The sequence below is a fragment of the Crocuta crocuta genome, unplaced genomic scaffold (assembly GCF_008692635.1).
Source record: "Crocuta crocuta isolate KB4526 unplaced genomic scaffold, BGI_CrCroc_1.0 scaffold6, whole genome shotgun sequence".
Classification (NCBI taxonomy): domain Eukaryota; kingdom Metazoa; phylum Chordata; class Mammalia; order Carnivora; family Hyaenidae; genus Crocuta; species Crocuta crocuta.
This window is the reverse complement of record NW_027531917.1, coordinates 2,862,221-2,881,147: the sequence shown is the minus strand read 5'-3', so window position 1 is coordinate 2,881,147 and position 18,927 is coordinate 2,862,221. Positions and strand designations below refer to the sequence as shown.

The 18,927-nt window shown below is 36.7% G+C and overlaps 1 protein-coding gene across 3 annotated transcripts in view; it reads right to left on the bottom strand.

The window, feature by feature from the left end:
• Positions 1-15,353: 15,353 nt before the first annotated feature.
• TOMM70 (translocase of outer mitochondrial membrane 70) overlaps positions 15,354-18,927 on the bottom strand; it is a 37,379-nt gene continuing 33,805 nt past the window's right edge. For 2 of the 3 annotated variants that reach the window (XM_077774830.1, XM_077774829.1), the window contains one exon: positions 15,354-17,408. In XM_077774830.1, the coding sequence (XP_077630956.1) occupies positions 17,255-17,408 (154 nt within the window). In that variant the 3' untranslated portion in view covers positions 15,354-17,254. The remainder of the gene's footprint in view (positions 17,409-18,927) is intronic. The other variant, XR_013337741.1, reaches the window with a different exon arrangement.

Genomic DNA, 18,927 nt, shown 5'->3' with positions numbered 1-18,927 from the left:
TTCCAATTTTTCACTGCTAGTAAAAATATAGTTTATTCCTGTATTTGAGCTTATATCTTGCAACCTCACTGAATTCACTCTAGCAGCTTTTGGGGGTTAGATTTCATATGGTGTGTTTTTGGTTTTTTTGTTTTTCTCTTTTTGCACATAGATGATCATGTCTGCAAATAAAGACAATTTGTAAAATAAATAGACTTTTTCCTTTTCAGTCTGGTTCCTAGTCATTCATTCATTTATTCATGGCCTGTAGCATTGGCTAGAAGTTCCAAAACAGAGTTGAATAGAAGTACTGAGTGGACATAAGTTGTATTGGTCCTGATGTTAAAACATGTAACCTTTCATAGATGCCGACTATCTGGTTGGGGAAATTCCCTTTTATTGCTACGTGCTGGATTTTTTTAGATGCCTTTCCAGTCTTCATTGAGACAAACATGTCTTTTTCTTTAGGCTGTTTATATTGTGAATTACGTTGATTTTGAAGTTGTAAAACCTGCCATTCTTTGGATTAACTTCACTTGACCATAATGAAGTAAAGTCCTTTGTATATATTGTTGGATTTAATTTGCTAACATTTTAAGAATTTTTGCACCTCTGTTCATAAGGGAGTTTGGTCTGTTGTTTTCTTGTAATACCTCTTTCTTGTTTAGGTACCCGGGTCTGCTGGCCTCAAAAAGTGACTTGAGAAGCATTTCCTTCTCTTTAGTGTTCTAAGAATTGTGTGGTAATATGCACCTTGTCTCTTAATTCGATGATTCTGATTGAAGGTTTATCAGTGTTATTGATCTTTTCATAGAACCATTTCTTATTCCATTGATTCATTTAAAGTTTTTTTAATGTTTATTTTTGAGAGAGAGACAGAACATAAGCAGGGGAGGAGCAGAGAGAGTGGTCGACATCGAATCTGAAGCGGGCGCCAGGCTCTGAGCTGTCAGCACAGACCCCGATGCAGGGCTTGAACCCAGGCACCCCTAATTTGATTCCACTGTGGCCAGATAACATACCTTGTATAATTTCAATCCTTTTAACTTTATTGAGACTGTTTTATGGGCCAGAGTATGCTCTACCTTAGAAAATGTTCCGTGTGCAGTTGAAAAGAACATGTATTGGGGCACCTGGGTGGCTCAGTCAGTTAAGCAACTTCAGCTCAAGTCATGATCTCACAGTTGGTGAGTTCAAGCCCTGCATCAGACTGTCCTGACAGCTCAGAGCCTGAAGCCTGCTTCAGATTCTGTATCTCCCTCTCTGTCTCTCTACCTCTCCCTCTCCCCTGTTTATGCTGTGTCTCTCTCAAAAATAACAACAACAGAAAAGAATGCATTTTTGCTTCTAGGTTTAGAGTATTCTATAAGTGTCAGGTCACATTGGGTGATAATGTTTTTAGTCTTCTGTGTCTGTACTGATTTTCTAATTTTTGTATAAATTAACAGAGGTGTTGATATCTTGGAGTATAATTATGGATTTGTCTATTATACTATCAGTTTTTGCTTCATGTTTTTTGAAGCTCTTTTATTAAATATTTAGGGTTGCTCTATCACCTTGCTGAATTGACCTTTTTTCCATTATGAACTATTTCTTTTTTTGCCCTAAAGTGACTGATGTTAATAATTCCAGTCTAACTTTCTTTCAATTAATATTACCATGCTTTATCTTATTCCATTTTTACTTTTAATTTTAACCTATTTTTTCTTCATGTTTAAAGTGAGTTTCTGTATAGAAACCATATAGCTGGGTCATGCATTTTTATCCAGTTTTACAATCCCTGCCTTTTAATTGGGATATTTAGGCCATTTATGTTTGTTGTGATTATTGTTATGGTTGGATTTAAATCTTTTTGTTTTGTATCCCATTTGTTCTTTGTTTACTTTTTCCTCCTATTCTCTCTCTTGGATTAGCTAAATATTATTCTGTGATTCACTTTATTTCCTTTGTTGGATTACAAGTTATAGTTCTTTGTTGTGTTATTTTACTTGTTCTTTATGGTTTATAGTGTACATTTTCAACCTCACAGTCAACATGTAAGTAATATGCTGGGGAAGGGCAGAGAGAGAGGGAGACACAGAATCCAAAGCAGGCTTCAGGCTCTGAACTGTCAGCACAAACCTGGACACGGAGCTTGAATTCACAAACTGTGAGATCACATGACCTGAGCTGAGGTGACATGCTAAAGTGACTGAGCCACCCAGGTACCCCTGCTTTACTGATTATAGTATTCACCTTCCCCCCCCTCCCCTTTGAATGCTTTAAATTTGCTGCTGCCTGTTTTCTGGCTTGCATTCTAGAGGCAAAGTATACTGTCATTATTATCCTTTGTCCCTCTCTATAATGTCTTTTTTTCCTCTGACTGCTTTGAAGATTTTTCTCTTCATCATTAATTTTATAGAACTTGATTGTGATGTGTTTTAGTGCAGTTTTTGTTGTTGTTATCATCTTGTGCTTAGGAGTTCTTTGCTTGGTTTTATAATTTTCATCCGATATAGAACATAAGCTATGATTTCTTAAAATATTAGAACACTTCTTAATTATACATACATCAGTCTAATTGGAATTGTCCCATCAGTGATGCTATTGTTCCCTTCCTTTCTGCCCCCTATCTACCCATTCTTTTTTCTGGTATTGCCTTTTGGCTAGTTTCTGTGTCATCAGTGTTTTTTGTTGTTGTTTTATTGGTGTCTGATATATCAGTGTCTGTCTTTTCTTTGTTACTATCAGGTGATTACTACCTGTGCTTCAGGTACTTTGCTCATATCCACGTGCTGATCAGTACTTAGCTCAAGATGTGAACAGTTTTCTGCAGATCTCTTGAGCCTCCTCTATATGCAACTCTTTTCCTTCCAATACCTCTGCCCTGTGAACTGTTACCATCTTGGCTTCCTAAGGCTGCCAATTTTGCCTCTTCAACTCAGGGAGACTGTTAACCTCCAGCCATGTTCCCTGTGCTACAACCTGGAAACTCAATAAGCTAGAGCAATTAGAGGGTTTGCTTCTTTTGTTAACCTTCTCTAGGGATCACTGTCTTGGGGTCTGATGTCTGAAAACTATTGTTTCATACATGGTCTTTTTTTTTTTTATTTTAAGCTATTTTGGATGGGAGGGAGGGTAAATCTGATCCCTGTAACTCCATCTTGGCCAGAAGTAGAAGTTCCCAAGTAACTTAATATTATAAAAATACTTAAAAAGGTTTAAAGTATTTTTAAATACTTTAAAAAATTCTTTTAAAGGATGTCAAAACTTTCAGTTAACCGGGGGCTACACTTTGAGAATCACTGCTGTGTATCCTAGTAGGCCAACAGACAGATATTGAAACTTTATAGTTCTGGGGTGTCTGGGTGGCTCAGTAGGTTAAGTGTCTGACTTCAGCTTAACTCATGATCTTACGGTTAGTGTGTTTGAGCCCCACATTGGTCTCTCTGCTTTCAGCATGGAGCTAGCTTCGAATCCTCAGTCCACCTCTCTGCCCCTTCCCCTCTCTCTCAAAATAAACATGAAAAAAATTTAAACTTTATAAAAATTTTAGTGTGATCAATTTTTTAAAATTTTTAGAAGTTTGAGAGAGTGTGAGTGTGTGAGCAAGGGAGGGGCAGAGAGAGAGGGAAAGAGGGAGAATGTTAAGTAGCCTCCACAGTGCCCAACTCGGGACTCAGTCTCACGAACCAGTGAGTCAAAGTCCAGAGTCCGAGGCTTAACTGACTGAACCACCCAGGTGGCCCTGAATCTATTTTTTAATAGAAATCTTGCAGTAAAACCCATATCTGTAAGAATGATGAAAGAATGATCTGACTGACGTGGGTGTGGAGAGCCTAGGCGCCCTCTGCCTTGGATTCCCTCTTAGTCCCCAAAGAACAGTTATAGTATTTCCACCAAAGAGCTGAGTAGTTTGCAAGCCAGTGGACAAGCCATCCTAGCTATCTAGATGAAGCTCTAGAAGGACACATTTCCTTTTGTAGCATTCCTATATTAGATAAAGCATGTGGATACTAGAACTTGTTTTTGTATTTCATTAAATTCATGTCATCTTGTCCTTTTGGTGTTCTATTGGGTGATCCTGCCTTCTCGTGCATTTGAAGACTGTGAAGTGAATGAATAAAGTAGGTATCTACATTAGTATGTAACATTTTATTCTCATACAGTGTGTGGTGACATGGCCCCAGATTCTACCTTTAAAAAGTGATACGTGATCAAAATGAACCCAGGATTTGGTCTACTTGAAAGAGTAGAACACTGCAGTTCAAGGCCATGAAAATGTTTTGCTCAAAGGTCATTACCTGTAATCCCTCAGTTTTTGTTGAGTTAGGCAATGATATTTTTTTTGCATAATACTTTGAAGTCTGCTATCACATGTTGCAATCTTTCTACTGCAGTTTAGATAAGGCAACACATTTACTGAAAGCGACTCCCTTAAAAAAATTATGTCCTTTTTTGAAATAAGTCAGGATGTAGGTAGTCATGAAAGTACCCCTCAATATTGGCCTAGTAGCTATTTAAATTTGAGAGCTAACAGATAATGGGTTTTGCATTGGTTGCAAATGAGTAAATTACTATCATAGGGCTTAAACTGACTGTCAGATTGTAAGATCTAGTGGGTGTCTTGCTGCCACCAAAGAGTTTAGGTTTCAATATCAATGTAGTAGTTTTCAGTCTTTTATGTTCCCTCCTAAGCATCGTGGGGTGTGTTTTGGTGTTAAATGGTTCTGATGAAGCCAGGGGATGGCAAGGGAAAAGCTGTGTGATGTCTGCACTGGCCAAACATAATAGCCAGTGGAGCAGGTTTCCTATGGGCTTTTTTCCTTATGCCTTATAACCACTTTTGTGTTGCAGGTTCATATTTCCTGTCAAATTATTATCTTCATTCAGCTCTATCCTCTTGATCAAGGATTGAAGGATAAGTAAAAGCTAGTTAGTTGTTCAAAGAAGGAATGCACTTTAGGATAAAATGGTCTTTTAAAGTCAGAAATTAAAAAGTTAAGCCACAGGGGCTCCTGGCTGGCTCAGTTGGTGAAGCATGCAACTCTTGATCTTGAGGTTGTGAGTTCAGGCCCCATGTTGGGTGTGGAGATTACTTTAAAAAAAAAAAAAAACCACATAACTTAAGCTCTAGATCTACCATCAACTATCCAAAACTCAAACATGTGAGGATATTACTTCTTGTCCACTGATTATTTCACAGCTGGCTCATAATTTACCAAGTGAACAAGAATCTGGAAAAAATGGAGTATGGTGGGCAGGGTGTAGTGATATTCTAAGTGTTGTGATGTCTAGCTCTTCCTGAAATATTTTAAACCTACAAATGTGTTCCTTTGTACTCAACTGTTATTACTATTGTATCTGTAAAGTCATTCACCCTTGAAACAAAAACTATACCATCCTATTAAAAATATTCCCATTTTTCACCGCATTTCTTTTTATTATTACTAATTTATCACAATGTTAAAGTAGGTTCAGGGGTAGAACATAGTTATTCAGTAAGTCTATACATTATGCTTTGCAAGTGTACTACCTCTATCACCACACAGCCCTACTACAATATTGTTGACCATATTCCTTCTACTGTACCTATCATCCCCATGACTTACTCATTCTGTAAGTGGAAGTCTGTATTTCCTATCTTTCACCCATTTTGCATGCCCCACCTCCTCCTCCCCACCTGCAACCATTAGTTCTCTGTATTTATGAGCCTCTTTCTGCTTTTTGTTTATTCATTTGTTTTTCAGATTCAACATATAAGTAAAATCATATGGTATTTGTCTTTCTCCAATTTATTTAGCATAATATTCTTTAGGTCCATCCATGTTGTCTCAAAGGGAAGGTCTCCATTTTACAGCTAATATTCCACTGTATGTATAGATCACATCTTTATACATTCTTCTATGGATGTTTGGGTTGCTTCCATGTGATATTGACCATCTTTTCATGTGTCTGTTGGACACCTGTATGTCTTTGGAAAAGTATTCAGGTCTTTTGCCCATTTTTTAATTGGGCTGTTTGTATTTTGTGAGTTAGTTGTATAAGTTCTTTATATATTTTGGATATTAACCTCTTATTGGATATATCATTTATGAATATCTTCTTTCATTCAGTAGTTTGCCTTTTGTTGATGGTATCCTTCAGGGTACAAAAGCTTTTTATTTTGATGTAGTCACAAGTTTAATTTTGCTTTTGTTTCCCTTGCCTGAGGAGACAGACCTAGAAAAATATTGCTGTGGTTGAGGTCAGAGAAATTACATCCTGTGTTTTCTTCTAGGACTTTTGTGGTTTCAAGTCTCACATATAGGTCTCTAATCTATTCTGAGTTTATTTTTATGTATGCTATAAGAAAGTGATCCAGTTTTCATCCTTTTGCATGTAGCTGTCCAGTTTTCCCAGCACCATTTATTGAAAAGACTTATTCTGCTGTTGTATGTTCTTCTCTCCTTTGTCATAGATTAATTGACCATATAAGCATTGTTTTGTTTCTGGGATGTCTATTCTGTTCCATTGATCTATGTGTCTGTGTGCTAGTACCATACTGTTTTGATTACTATATCTTGAGATCTGGGATTGTGATACTTCCAGCTTTGTTTTTCTTTTTTGATGTTGCTTTGGCTTTGAGATCTTTTGTGATTCCATGCAAATTTTAGTATTATCCTACTACAGTGAAAAATGCTGTTGGTATTTTCATAGGGATTGCATTGAATCTGTAGTTTACTTTGGGTAGTATGGACATTTTAACAAGATTGGTTCTTCCAGTTTTGACCATGAAAAGTCTTTACATTTGTGTCATTTTCAGTGTCTCTCATCAATGTANGGGTCCACTTCTGAGTTCTCAATTCTGTTCCATTGGTCTATGTGTAGGTATTCTTTTTGATGCAATTGTGAGACTGCTTTCTTAATTTCTCTTTCTGCCACTTCGTTATTAGTGTATAGAAATTCAACTGATTTCTCTATTAATTTTGTATTCATTATTTCTAATAGTTTTTTGGTGGTCTTTAAGGTTTCCTATGTGTAGTATTATGTCTCTGCAAATAGTGACATTTTAACTACTTTACCAATTTGGATGTCTGATTTCAGTGGCTAGGACTTCCAGTAGTAATGTTGAAAAGTGGTGAGATTATCATATATTTTTGTCTTGTTCCTGGTCTTAAAGGAAAAACTCCTAGGTTTTCACCTTTGAATGTGATGTCAGCTGTGGGTTTTTTCCACATACAGCCTTTAATATGTTGAGATGTTTCCTGAAAACCCACTTTGTTGAGAGTTTGTATCATGAATGGGTGTTTAGTTTTGTCAGATGCTTTTTCTGCATGTGAGTTGATATGATTTGTATTCTTCGTTTTGTTCATGTGGTGCTATCATGGTGATTGATTTGCAAATAGGCATCCTTGCATCCCAGGAATATATACCACTTAATTGCAATGAATGGTCCTTTTAATGTATTATTGAATGAAGTTTGCTAATACTTTGTTGAAGATTTTTGCATCTGTGTTCAGAGATAGTGGACTGTAGTTTTCTTCCTTAGGTGTGTCTTTGTCTAGTTTTGATATCAAGGTAATGCTAGCCTTGAAAATGTACTTGGAAGTTTTCCTTCCTCTTCTGTTTTGGAATAATTGAGGAGAATAGGTATTATTTCTTGTTTAGATGTTTGGTTGCTTCACCTGTGAATTCATCTGATCCTGGACTTCCCTTTGTCAGTTTTTTGATTACTAATTCAATTTTGTTATTAGTAATTGGTCTGTTCAGATTTTCTTTGTGATTCTTTAAAGAACATATGTTTCTAGGAATTTATCCAGTTCTTCAGGGTTATCCAATTTGCTGTTGATTTTTTGTATTATAATCCTTTGCATTTCTGTGGGTATTGTCATTTCTCTTTCATTTCTCATTTTATTTATTTTTGTCCTTTTTACTTTTAGTCTGGCTGCAGATTTATCAATTTTACTTATTCAGAGAGCTGACTCTTGGTTTCATTTATATTTTCGTTTCTTTTTGTCTTTTTCAGTCTTTCATTTTTTTTTGCCCTGATTTATATTATTTCCTTCCTTCTCCTTCTCCTAACCTTGAGATTTGATTTTGTTCTTTTTCTAGTTCCTTTAGGTGTAAGTTGACATTGCTAGAGATTTTTCTTGTTTTTTGAGGTAGCCCTGTATTGCTATAAGTTTTCCTCTTAGAACTGCTTTTGCAGTTCAAAGATTTTGGACTGTTGTGTTTTCATTTTCATTTCTCTACATGTAGTTTTTTTAATTTCCTCTTTGATTTCTTTGTAACCCATGGGCTGTGTAGTTGCATATTGTTTTGTTTCCATGTTTGTATTTTTACCAGTTTTGTTCTTGTGATTGATTTCAGGTTTCATACCATTGGAAATCATGTATGATATGCCTTTAGCTTTCTTAAACTGAGATTTGGATTGTTGGAGTGATCTTTTTATCATTATGGAGTGGTCTTCTTTTTCTCTTGTTATAGTCTTTGTTTTAAAATCTATTTTGGGGGTGCCTGGGTGGCACAGTTAGTTAAGTGTCCAGCTTTGGCTCAGGTCATGATCTCACCGTTCATGAGTTCGAGCCCAGCATCAGGCTCTGTGCTGACAGCTCAGATCCTGGAGCCTGCTTCAGATTCTGTGTCTCCCTCACTCTCTGCCCCTACTCTGTTCATGCTTTGTCTCCTAAAAATAAACATTGAAAAAAAAATTTTAATCTATTTTGTCTAATTATTGCTACCTGACCCCCCCCCCCCCCCCCAACTTCTGTTTGCATGGTATATCTCTAGTCTTTCATTTTCAGTCTGTATATTTTTAGGACTGAAATGAGTCTTTTCTAGACACCATACAGATGTTTTCCTCCACCTATTCTCTCACTCTATTGCCATTTTTCTGTCTCCTAGAGGTTTTTATATTTGTTTCTTCTCTTGCTCTCTCCTTGTGATTGATGACTTTCTATAGTGTTAGGTTTGGCTTTCTTCCTCTTTTGTGTATCTGTTAGAGGTTTTGGGTTTGTGATTACTATGAACTATGTTCTATATACGAACTACATATGGTTCATACATAGGATTCTAAGTATATGACAAATGATATCAAGTTGCTGATCATTTAAGTTTGAACACATTTTTAAAGTACTTTTTACTCCTATATGTTTTAGGTGTATGTTGTCATATTTTTTATCTTTTTAATTCATAATTTTTTTACNACCAGAATTCCTTTTACTTTTGTTTGGGAAACTATCTCTCCTTCAATTCTGAATGAAACCTTGACTAGTGGAATATTTTTTTATTGTAGTTCTTTGAATATATCATAACACCTTCTCATGTGCTAAGTTTCTGCTGAAAAATCATCTGATAGCCCTATGGAATCCCCCTTGTATGTAACTTTTGCTTCTCTTTTACAACTTCTAAAATTCTTTAACCTTTGCCATTTTTAATTATGTGTTTTGGTGTTGGCGTCCTTAGGTTCATCTAGTTTAGACTGTCTTTTTTTTTTTTTTTCACCCCATTTCTTAAAGGAGTCATTTCTGCTTACTAGTCCATTCTTGTCTTTCAGTTACTTTTCAGAGCCTGGTAGCCAGAGTCTGCCCTCACCATTCCAATGACACTTATCTGGCAAAGATTACTGATGATCTATTTGTAGACTTGTTCATTGCCCTCTATGAAACCTAACACCATCAATGTTGGTCTCACTGTGGTAAGTGGTCTGACCACTTTTACATTGCACCTTTGTCCCTTAAATGTTTCCCAGTTTTATTTTTAGCCCATTTTAATTTTAATTTTCTCCTGAAGTAAGCACATCTACATGTGGTTTTAAATATATGCTGATAATTCTCAAACATGTAGCTACACTATTGGCATCTTCTCACCAATTTTAAAACACAAAAGCTTCATCTTGCTGGACTTAGATGGCTTATTTCAGCTCATACTCATAATGTCTCTTCACTTAGGTTTTATTTTTAACTTCTAGTGGTTTCCCCATCTTCTAGAAAGCCCTTTACCCCTTTGGATCCCTCAAATCTTAGCAGAATTCATTACTGTTGTGTGTTTCCATGCCACATTGTATAGAACTTTATGGCACCGATTTTGTCATCTTAGTTTTGGAGCTCCTTGAGGCTTTTATGTTCTTTTTATGGCTAGTACTCACCATGATGGGTGCTCAGTAAAAACAAGTTGAATTGGAGCAATTTTATTCATGCAGATTGCACTAATACATGTACAAGTTTTCTGGTTAAATAAGTTTCCTACATTTTCTGGAATCATTTCTTTACCCTGAAGGGTTCTAATTAGATCTGGGACATGGTGTCGCTTCACATAATTTAGAGCTGGATGGGACCTTCATTTATTTAATATCATGCAGCCGGTAGATAGCAATGTTAGTTAAAATTTAAGTCACTTCATGCTGAGGCATGAAAAGTAAATACTTTTCCCTGCACCATGCTGTTGTCCAAGACAGACTGCATAATCCTTTTAACTGTTGAAAGATTAAGCTTGAGATGAATAAAAGGTAAGAACATGTAGAGATGGGTAATCATTTCTCAGTCTCTTTAGGTTTCTGCCTGTCTTATGAACAGAAGCATTGACAGCTCTTCTTCCAGACTATCCTTTCAAAGAAGTTTGAAAGTTTTGGAATATAGAGACTGTCTCATTCTGGAGCGTAGAAGAGGTTTGTTTACAAACCAGTAATAATAAAAATGTTTTCCTCTGCTGCCACAGACAGACAGGTTTGCTTGTAATGAGCCCATTAAAATTTGGGTTTCCTAAGTTCAGAGTTTCTCTCATCTATGACACAATCCCACTGCCCGTGCAGCATCAACCTAGATTGTTTCATCATCTCCACAGTGTCTGGGGTACAAGGAAAGCTAAGTGAGCATGCAGCTCATGTTGCTTTCTGTTCTTAAGTCCATTGTCTCTGACCTAGGGTCTAAAGTCCTAGGTAAAATCTTAGATCCTTAACAATTCTTCACATAAGGCAGACATTCAGATATAAAATTGGGTACAAGTTGTTTAATACAGCAATTCATTGATAATTTAGATGATGGGCCATCTCTGCAGAGAATCTTACCTACTCTGTCCAATTTCCCTTACTTTAAACCTTCCATTCCCCAAAGTGATGCCCAGAAGTCAGTTTTAATCAGTCTTTTCCCCCTACATTTGCTCTGGAAGCCTTTTGTATCTGTTGAGCCCTCCCTTGGCTTCTAGGACAATACTTGCAGAGTCCTGTTTTCTTCCAGTGCCAACAAAAGAACTGGCACAATTAAGTTCTTTGCACTCTGAAAGGCAGTAGTCATATTGGTCCTTAGTCTGTTCACACCTTTTAACTTCTTCCCTTCCTTTGGTTGGGGACAAACCAAATGGGGACTGCCATTTCTGTTCCAGTGATCAGCAGGACCTTGAATACCCTCTAGCATGAAGAGCATCAAGAAAGAATACTAGTTCTCAACTCCCCATAGAATTTGTGCTCAGTCACCTTAAACCCAACTGTAGTTATTTTCATACTAATTTTAGCACTTAAAACAATACTTGGAAATAGTCTTCCCTTTTTTTTTTTTTTTAAACGTATTGGCAGAGGTATCCCAACTTTTTGTTAACATAGGGTTAGATTAGTTTCAGGTGTTGAGTATAATGACTTAACTCTGTTAGTCCTAAGTGTCCTCTTAATCCCCTTCACCTATTTCATTTCTCTGCCCCCCCACCCTTCCCTCTGGTGACCATTTCTCTATAGTTAAGAGACTTGTTTTGTGGTTTGTCTCTTTTTTCTTTGTTTCTTAAATTGTATATATGAGTGCAATCATATGGTATTTCTTTTTCTAATGTATTTCACTTAGCATTATATCCTCTAGATCCATTCATGTTGTTACAAATGGCATGATTTCATTCTTTTATGGCTGAGTATTGTCCCATTATATATATATCATATATATGTCACATTTTTCTTTTTATTTTTTAATGTTTACTTTTGAGAGGAGAGGCAGAGAAAGGAGCCACAAAATCCAAAGCAGGTTCCAGCCTCTGAGCTGTCAGCACAGAGCCCTAGATGGAGCTCAAACTCAAGAACCACGAGATCATGACTTGAGCTGAAGTCAGACGCTTAACTGACTGAGCCACCCATGTACCCCTTTTCCTTTCTTATTTTGAGCGAGGACGTGTGTGAGCAGGGGAGGAGCAGAGAGAGAATCCCAAGCAGGATCCGTGCTGTCAGTACAGAGCCAGACACAAGGCTCAATCCCACAAACCGTGAGATCATGACCTGAGCCAAGATCAGGAGTTGGATGCCCAACTGAGCCACCCAGGCACCTGTACACCACATTTTCTTTATTCATCTATCAACGAACACTTAGTGTGCTTCCATAATTTGGCTGTTGTAAATAATGCTGCAGTAAACATAGAGGTGCTATATCTTTTCAAAGTAGTGTTTTCCTATTTGGTAAGTAGCCTATAGTGGAATTACTGATCATATGGGAATTCTGACTTTTTGAGGAACCTCCATACTGTTTTCCACAGCTACTCCAATTTGCATTCCCACCAACAGGCAGAACAGTTCCTTTTTCTCCATATTCTTTTCAATCAACACTTGTTATTTCATCTTTTTGATTTGAACCATTTATTGTGGTTTTGATTTGCATTTCCCTGATAAGTGATGTTGAGTATCTTTTCATGTGTCAGTTGGCCATCTGTATGTCTTCTTTGGAAAAATGTCTATTCCGGTGCTTTGCTCGTTTTTTAAATGGATTATTTGTTTTGGGGGATTTGAGTTATAGAAGTTCTTTATATAGTTTTTACATTAACCCTTTACTGGATATATCTTTTGTGAGTTTCTCCTCCCATTCAGTAGGTTCCATACTTTTTGTTGATGGTTTGCTTCACTGAGCAAAAGCTTTTTATTTTGATGTGGTCTTAGTGGTTTAATTTTGCTTTTGTTTTCCTTAACGAGGAGATCTAGAAAAATGTGATAGCTGTCTAAGAAATTACTGCCTACGTTTTCTTTTGTAGGTTTTGTGGTTTCAGGTCTCTTTAATCCATTTGGAGTTTATTTTTGTGTATGACATTAGAAAGTGGTCCAGTTCTTCCAGCACCATTTATTGAAGAGGCTGTCATTTCCCTTTTGTATGTTCTTGCTTCCTTTGTCATAGACTGAGCATAGAAGTATGGTTTTATTTCTGGGAATGTGTATTCTCTTCCACTGATCTATGTGTCCTTTTTTGTTCTAGTACCATACTGTTTTGATTACTACAATTGTATAGTGTGATTTGTAATCTGGGATTGTGATACACCTTCAGCTTTGTTCTTCTCAAGATTGCTTTGGCTATTTGGAGTCTTTTTGGGTTCTACACAAATTTTAGAATTATTTTTCTAGTTCAGTGGAAAATGCTGACAGGCACTGCATTTAATCTGTAGATGGCTCTGGATACTATGCACATTTTAACAAGATTGGTTCTTTCATTCCATGACCATGGTATCTTTTTATTCCATTTTCAGTTTCCTTCATCATGGCTTTTGAGTTTTCAGAGTACATCTCTCTTACCTCCTTGGTTAAGGTTAATCCTAAAGTTTATTCTTTTTGATGCAATTGTAAATGAGATTTTAATTTTCCTTTCTGCTACATTATTTATAGAAATGTAACAAATATGTTACATAATCTGTTACATAATGTTGATTTTCTAGTTTACAACTTTACCAAATTCATGTATTAGTACTAGTTTTTTGGTGGAGTCTTTAGGGTTTTCTGTATATAGTATTGTGCCAGCCACAAAAAGTGAAAGTTTTACTTCCTTCCAATTTGGTGGTCTTTTCTTTGGTTGTCTAATTGCTATGGCTACAACTCCAGTAATGTGCTGAATAAAAGTGTTGAGTGGATATCCTTGTCTGGTTTCTGATCTTAGAAGTAAAGCTTTTAGTTCTTCACCATTGAGTATATGGCTATAGTATAGGTTTTTTCATATGTAGTTTTTTAGTATGTTGAAGTGTGTTTCCTCTAAACCTACTTTGTTTTTGTCATGAAGGAATGTACTTTGTCATGTGCTTTTTCTGCATCCATTGACATGATTGCATCTTTTATTAATATATAGTACATTGATTTGCAAATTTTGAATCTCCATGGATTAAATCCTACTTGACTGGGGTAAATGAATTTTTTAATGCATGATTTAGTGTGTTAATATATTGAGGAATTTTGCATCTATATTTGTCAGAGATTGGTAGTCAATTTTTGTCTCATACCTGAAGGAGCAGCCTCTTGGTCTGGTTGAGTGTACAGTGCTATAACCAAGCTGCAACAAAGTAGTGATGTAAAACAACAGAAACATACTGTCTTAGAGTACTGGAAATCAGAAGTCTGAAATCCGTTTCACTGGACTTAACTCCCATGTTGGCAGGGCCAACCTCTCCTCTTAAGGCAGAATATATTTCTTGCTTTTCTAGTTTCTGCTGGCTGCCAGCATTCCCTGGCTTGTGGCCACATCACTCCACTCTCTTCCTGTGGCTACACGATCTTCTCTTCTGTAATTTCCCTCTTAGAAACACACTTGAGATCATATTTGGGGCTCACTCAGATAGATAACCTAGCATAATCCTCCCATGTCAAGATCATTAACTGAATCACATCTATCAAGTTCATTTTTGCTATATAAATTAATATTCACAGGTTCCACATTTCAAGATGTGGGTCTCTTTTAGAGGATCACTATTATTCAATCACAGTGTGTTAGAACTTGATCTGTTTTCAAGCCTTGTCACTTTATTCACAAAGCAGTTTTACATAGGACTGAGGTTAGGATTAATTATTACTCCACCCCCCCTTCTATGTTATTTTCTTATATATACAAATAGCAAGGAGTCTGTGTACCCAGAACAGTCTTAAGTAATTATTACTTTTATACTCAGAAGTTTCCTGGTTTGGTTAAATCTTATGTTCCTCCTGTTTATAAACAGCCTTGAGATCCCAAAGACCTGAAAGTTCTACTGGAACTGTTTTGAAGCCAAAGCTTCTTACTGTGTTTTGGAATGTATTCCCTATTTATATCTCAGTTACTAGACAGATAACATCAGGCATCCTTTCTGAAAGACTAGAGTGGCTACAAACTGTGACCAAAACTCAGTGAAACCAGTTTGAAGATCATGTTAGACACAAGGCTCAGGGCTGGTTGGCAGACTTCGAGGCTGCCATGCAAGCATGGGTAAGAGCAGGTATAGGTAGGAATGTAGGAAACTGGCTCTGATAGCCCCTCTTAGAACTTTATTTCTCCAGCAGGAAGGACAGATGGTCTCAGGAAACTCCACAGTTCACACCAAAATTTTAATTTGATTCATATACTAATGAGACCTATTTTCGGTTAGTTTAAGCCCGGTTTTACTCAATACTATGATAGATGAATAAAGTACCTATCTATCTGTTTATTTCAAGGACAGATAGGAAAGCTTAAATGTAATATTTATTTGGTGAATTTACATGTGAGGTCATTTACAAAAGAAAAGATACAGACAAATGCAGCTTTCAGTGCAGTTTCAAATTTTTCAGAACAAGCAATAGTCCATGAGGATTTGGAATGATAGTATTGAATGGCACATGCTTCAGTTTCCTTCGTGTCTTTTTCTACCCAACCCCAAAGGGCAGGAAGGGAGAAGAGTAGAAGAAAATACCAGTGTTAATATAAATATAGCCATGCAAATAAAAACCTTAAGTCTGAGGTTATTCAAAGATGTAGAACATTTCTGTATTCAGGGATCATGATAGTTGGTACATAGTTTAAGAACTAAAATGCAGAGCTCTCAAACTTTCCATTATCCAGGCCATCTTAAATTATGTTAAACTGTCCCCACTAGAGGCCTCCTCAGTATCTTCCAGACTCTGACTTTGGAAGGGGTCATTTCTCATAGTTTCTAAAAAGGAACTTGTAGACAAAATCTTTTTGACTTCATTAGGATAAAGCACCCTCTTACAGAGGGATACAATGCTCCTTTACTCCCAAAAATGTAAACTAATTAGAATTCATTTCCAGAAGTGTAACCAAAGGTTTGCTTGCTCTTTTACTCAGACTTAAATAAACCTCTCCAACCCCGAATATCTCAAAACAGGACACCTTAAGAACACAACCTCTCTCCCACCAGAAAAATTCAGCATATAAACAAAAGGATGGTCTATGAAAGTGACAACTGGAAAACAAAATCAACAAAAAAGTGATTTCTAAGTAAAAAGGTGAAGTAAAGATAAAAAATCTGCCAGTATCCCTAGTAAAGACGTGGGCATGGGCAGTCAGGCCCTAGAGGCCAAGGTTACCTCCAAACTTAAAAGCATTTCACATTTCCTCAGCACTTCTGAAAATACTGGTTAAAATTCTTTAAGCACACATAGCCATAGGTAAAGCATTAAACTTTTCCCCTCAGGAAATACTATGGTTCTGATTCCAAGACATATCCTTTTGGAACCTTTAGCCACATTTCTTCACTACAAATTTTAAGCTAATTAAACACTCCCATGTATCACACTTCATCTTTATACACAAAACCAACCTGAATTTTCTTTCAAAAATACACTATTAAGTAGAGTACCTAACACAGAAAATAGCCACAGGCAATTAAAACCCATTTCATCTTACCTCTTGCCTGGTTCATTCTCCCATTAATTTTCAGTCTTCCAACATATATACAAGAATATTTGCTTCTGTATGATTTACCGCATGAAAGCCAGTTGCTGCAGACTTTAAGAACAATGTACATTATCCATTGGAGTTGAGTGGGGTCAAAAGGCTTAAGCTGCCACCAAAGCTAACAATTCCACAGAATCAGAAGGATTGTGCATGCTGACAGTGGTGTAGAGGGTCTCAATTTTGCTGCCTTCAAAAGAAAATCCTCATTTAAGCTTTGTTTCCTTAAAAAAATAAAAAGGGATTAATTGAATCAAAGAAACCTGTTTTACAGCACTTACATGAATTTAAAAACCAACATGCTGCAAAATACTCGTATCACACACACACAGAAACAGAATCATTCAGAACATAACCCCCCCCCCAAAAAAAAAGCCAAATCAACAAATCAAAGTTTTTATTTGCATGGCTAATTATCATCTGTACTCTTTGCAGTTTTTATATCCCTTTAACAAGTTCTAAACTTTTGCACAGGGAATAAAAGCTGCAACACTGCAAACTTCCTTCAACATCCACTCCCACAACACCTAAACATGAAACCTGTAATGAAGGACAACAGCACAAACAGATACTAAGTTCCACCATTCAACACAGTTCATGACAGTGTCTTTAGGGTTCAGTTGAAAAGGGAGTAAACTTCTAAAAACAGGGTCATTCTCCTTCCCCCTATTTTATAATGTTGGTGGTTTTAATCCATATTTCTTTGCAACTTCTGTCTGGGCATGGGCAGCATCACAGAGTGAGTACAGATGAGCCATCTCCATTTCCGATTTGGCCAGGTTAATAGCTTTGTTGAACATGTCAATGGCTTTCTCCATGTTTCCTCTAAAAGAACAAAATTTTGGATGTGAAACATTTAACAGAAATTTTACAGTATACAGTGAAGTTTCTGACCACTAAGATTCAACTATGATTCTAATAAATTCTTTGCTTCTTTATAAGAAACAAAATAGTGCCTAGCACAAAGAAAGCACTCAATGAATGTTAGCTACTATTATAAATACTATGTACTTTACATTATACCTCTGTAGTCTTTGTTTACAGAGAAGAACAGTGAGACTAGAAAAATTATTTATTCAAAATAATAATCCTCTGGCTCCTAAGTTCATTGTGTGTATGTACTAAATCATAAGGCTCCTTTAGAAAGCAGTGACATGGGGCACCTAGGTGGCTCAGTCAGTTGAGTGTCCGACTTCAGGTCATGATCTCACAGTTCCTGAGTTCGAGCCCCACATGGGGCTTGCTGCTGTCAGCCTGTCAGCACTGAGCCTGCTTTGGATCCTCTATCTTCCTCACCCTGCCCCTCCCTGCCAAAAATCAACTAAAATAGACTAAAAAAAAGAAAAGAAAGCAGAGAACATTAATGGTATCCAGGGGCCATACCTTCACATGTGTGTGAACTCACCTTTCCCCTTATCTCCTACCACCACATTCCCACCCTGTGCCCCTCCCCTCTAGTCACAGGTTCCCTCAGTCCCCTGGCTGTGCTCCTACCTACACATAATGCTCAGATTATTTATGGCATTTCTGCCTGACTCTAATCAAATCCTCGCCATTCTAAGTTCAAGTACAATATCCTCATAAATAATATTTTCCCCTTCCCTTCCCAGTGTTCCCATAGATACACTGTCATTCTGTGCAAGTCAGATGAATGTTATTTGTTTACATCAAGTCTCACTGCATCCTTAACTACCTCTTAGTTACCAGAAGCTAGGACAATGCCTGGTAATTAGTATGTTTAATGAGTAAATGAATATGCTTGGTCAAAAAAATATAATTTACCTCTTGAAGTCTAGATGTGTCTAGGCTTTCGATACTTGCCAAAAACCAAGAGCTGTTTTAAGCTTCTTAACCATGTATATTTGCACACATGCTTGTAAGCTTACCATATTTATAAAGTCCCTATTTTATATATGCAGTTAAACACTAAGGAATACAATGAACCTTTGGGGTAACCGTATTTGACCTCCTACTAATATATACTACCATATATGGCTACACTTTTTTTTAAAAAAATAAGAGTTCAGGTTTGTATATTAGGCAGTAGATTAGCTTAATCTTAGGATAATAAGCAATTTCATTCATTCATTCATTTATATGTAAGGCAGATTTAGAATCGATTTTTTTAAAGTACAATTAACACATGAACAAAATCTGTCAAAATGTATAAATTGGGGGTCCTTAATCCAGGCTCCATGAATAACTTTAATTTTAGAGAGTGTATAAGCAGGGGAGAGAGGCAGAGCGAGAGAGAAAAGGGGAGGGGGGGGAGAGAGAGAGAATTTTAAGCAGGGTCCATGCTCAGTGTGTAGCCCAACAACCTGAGCTCGATTCCAGAACCCTG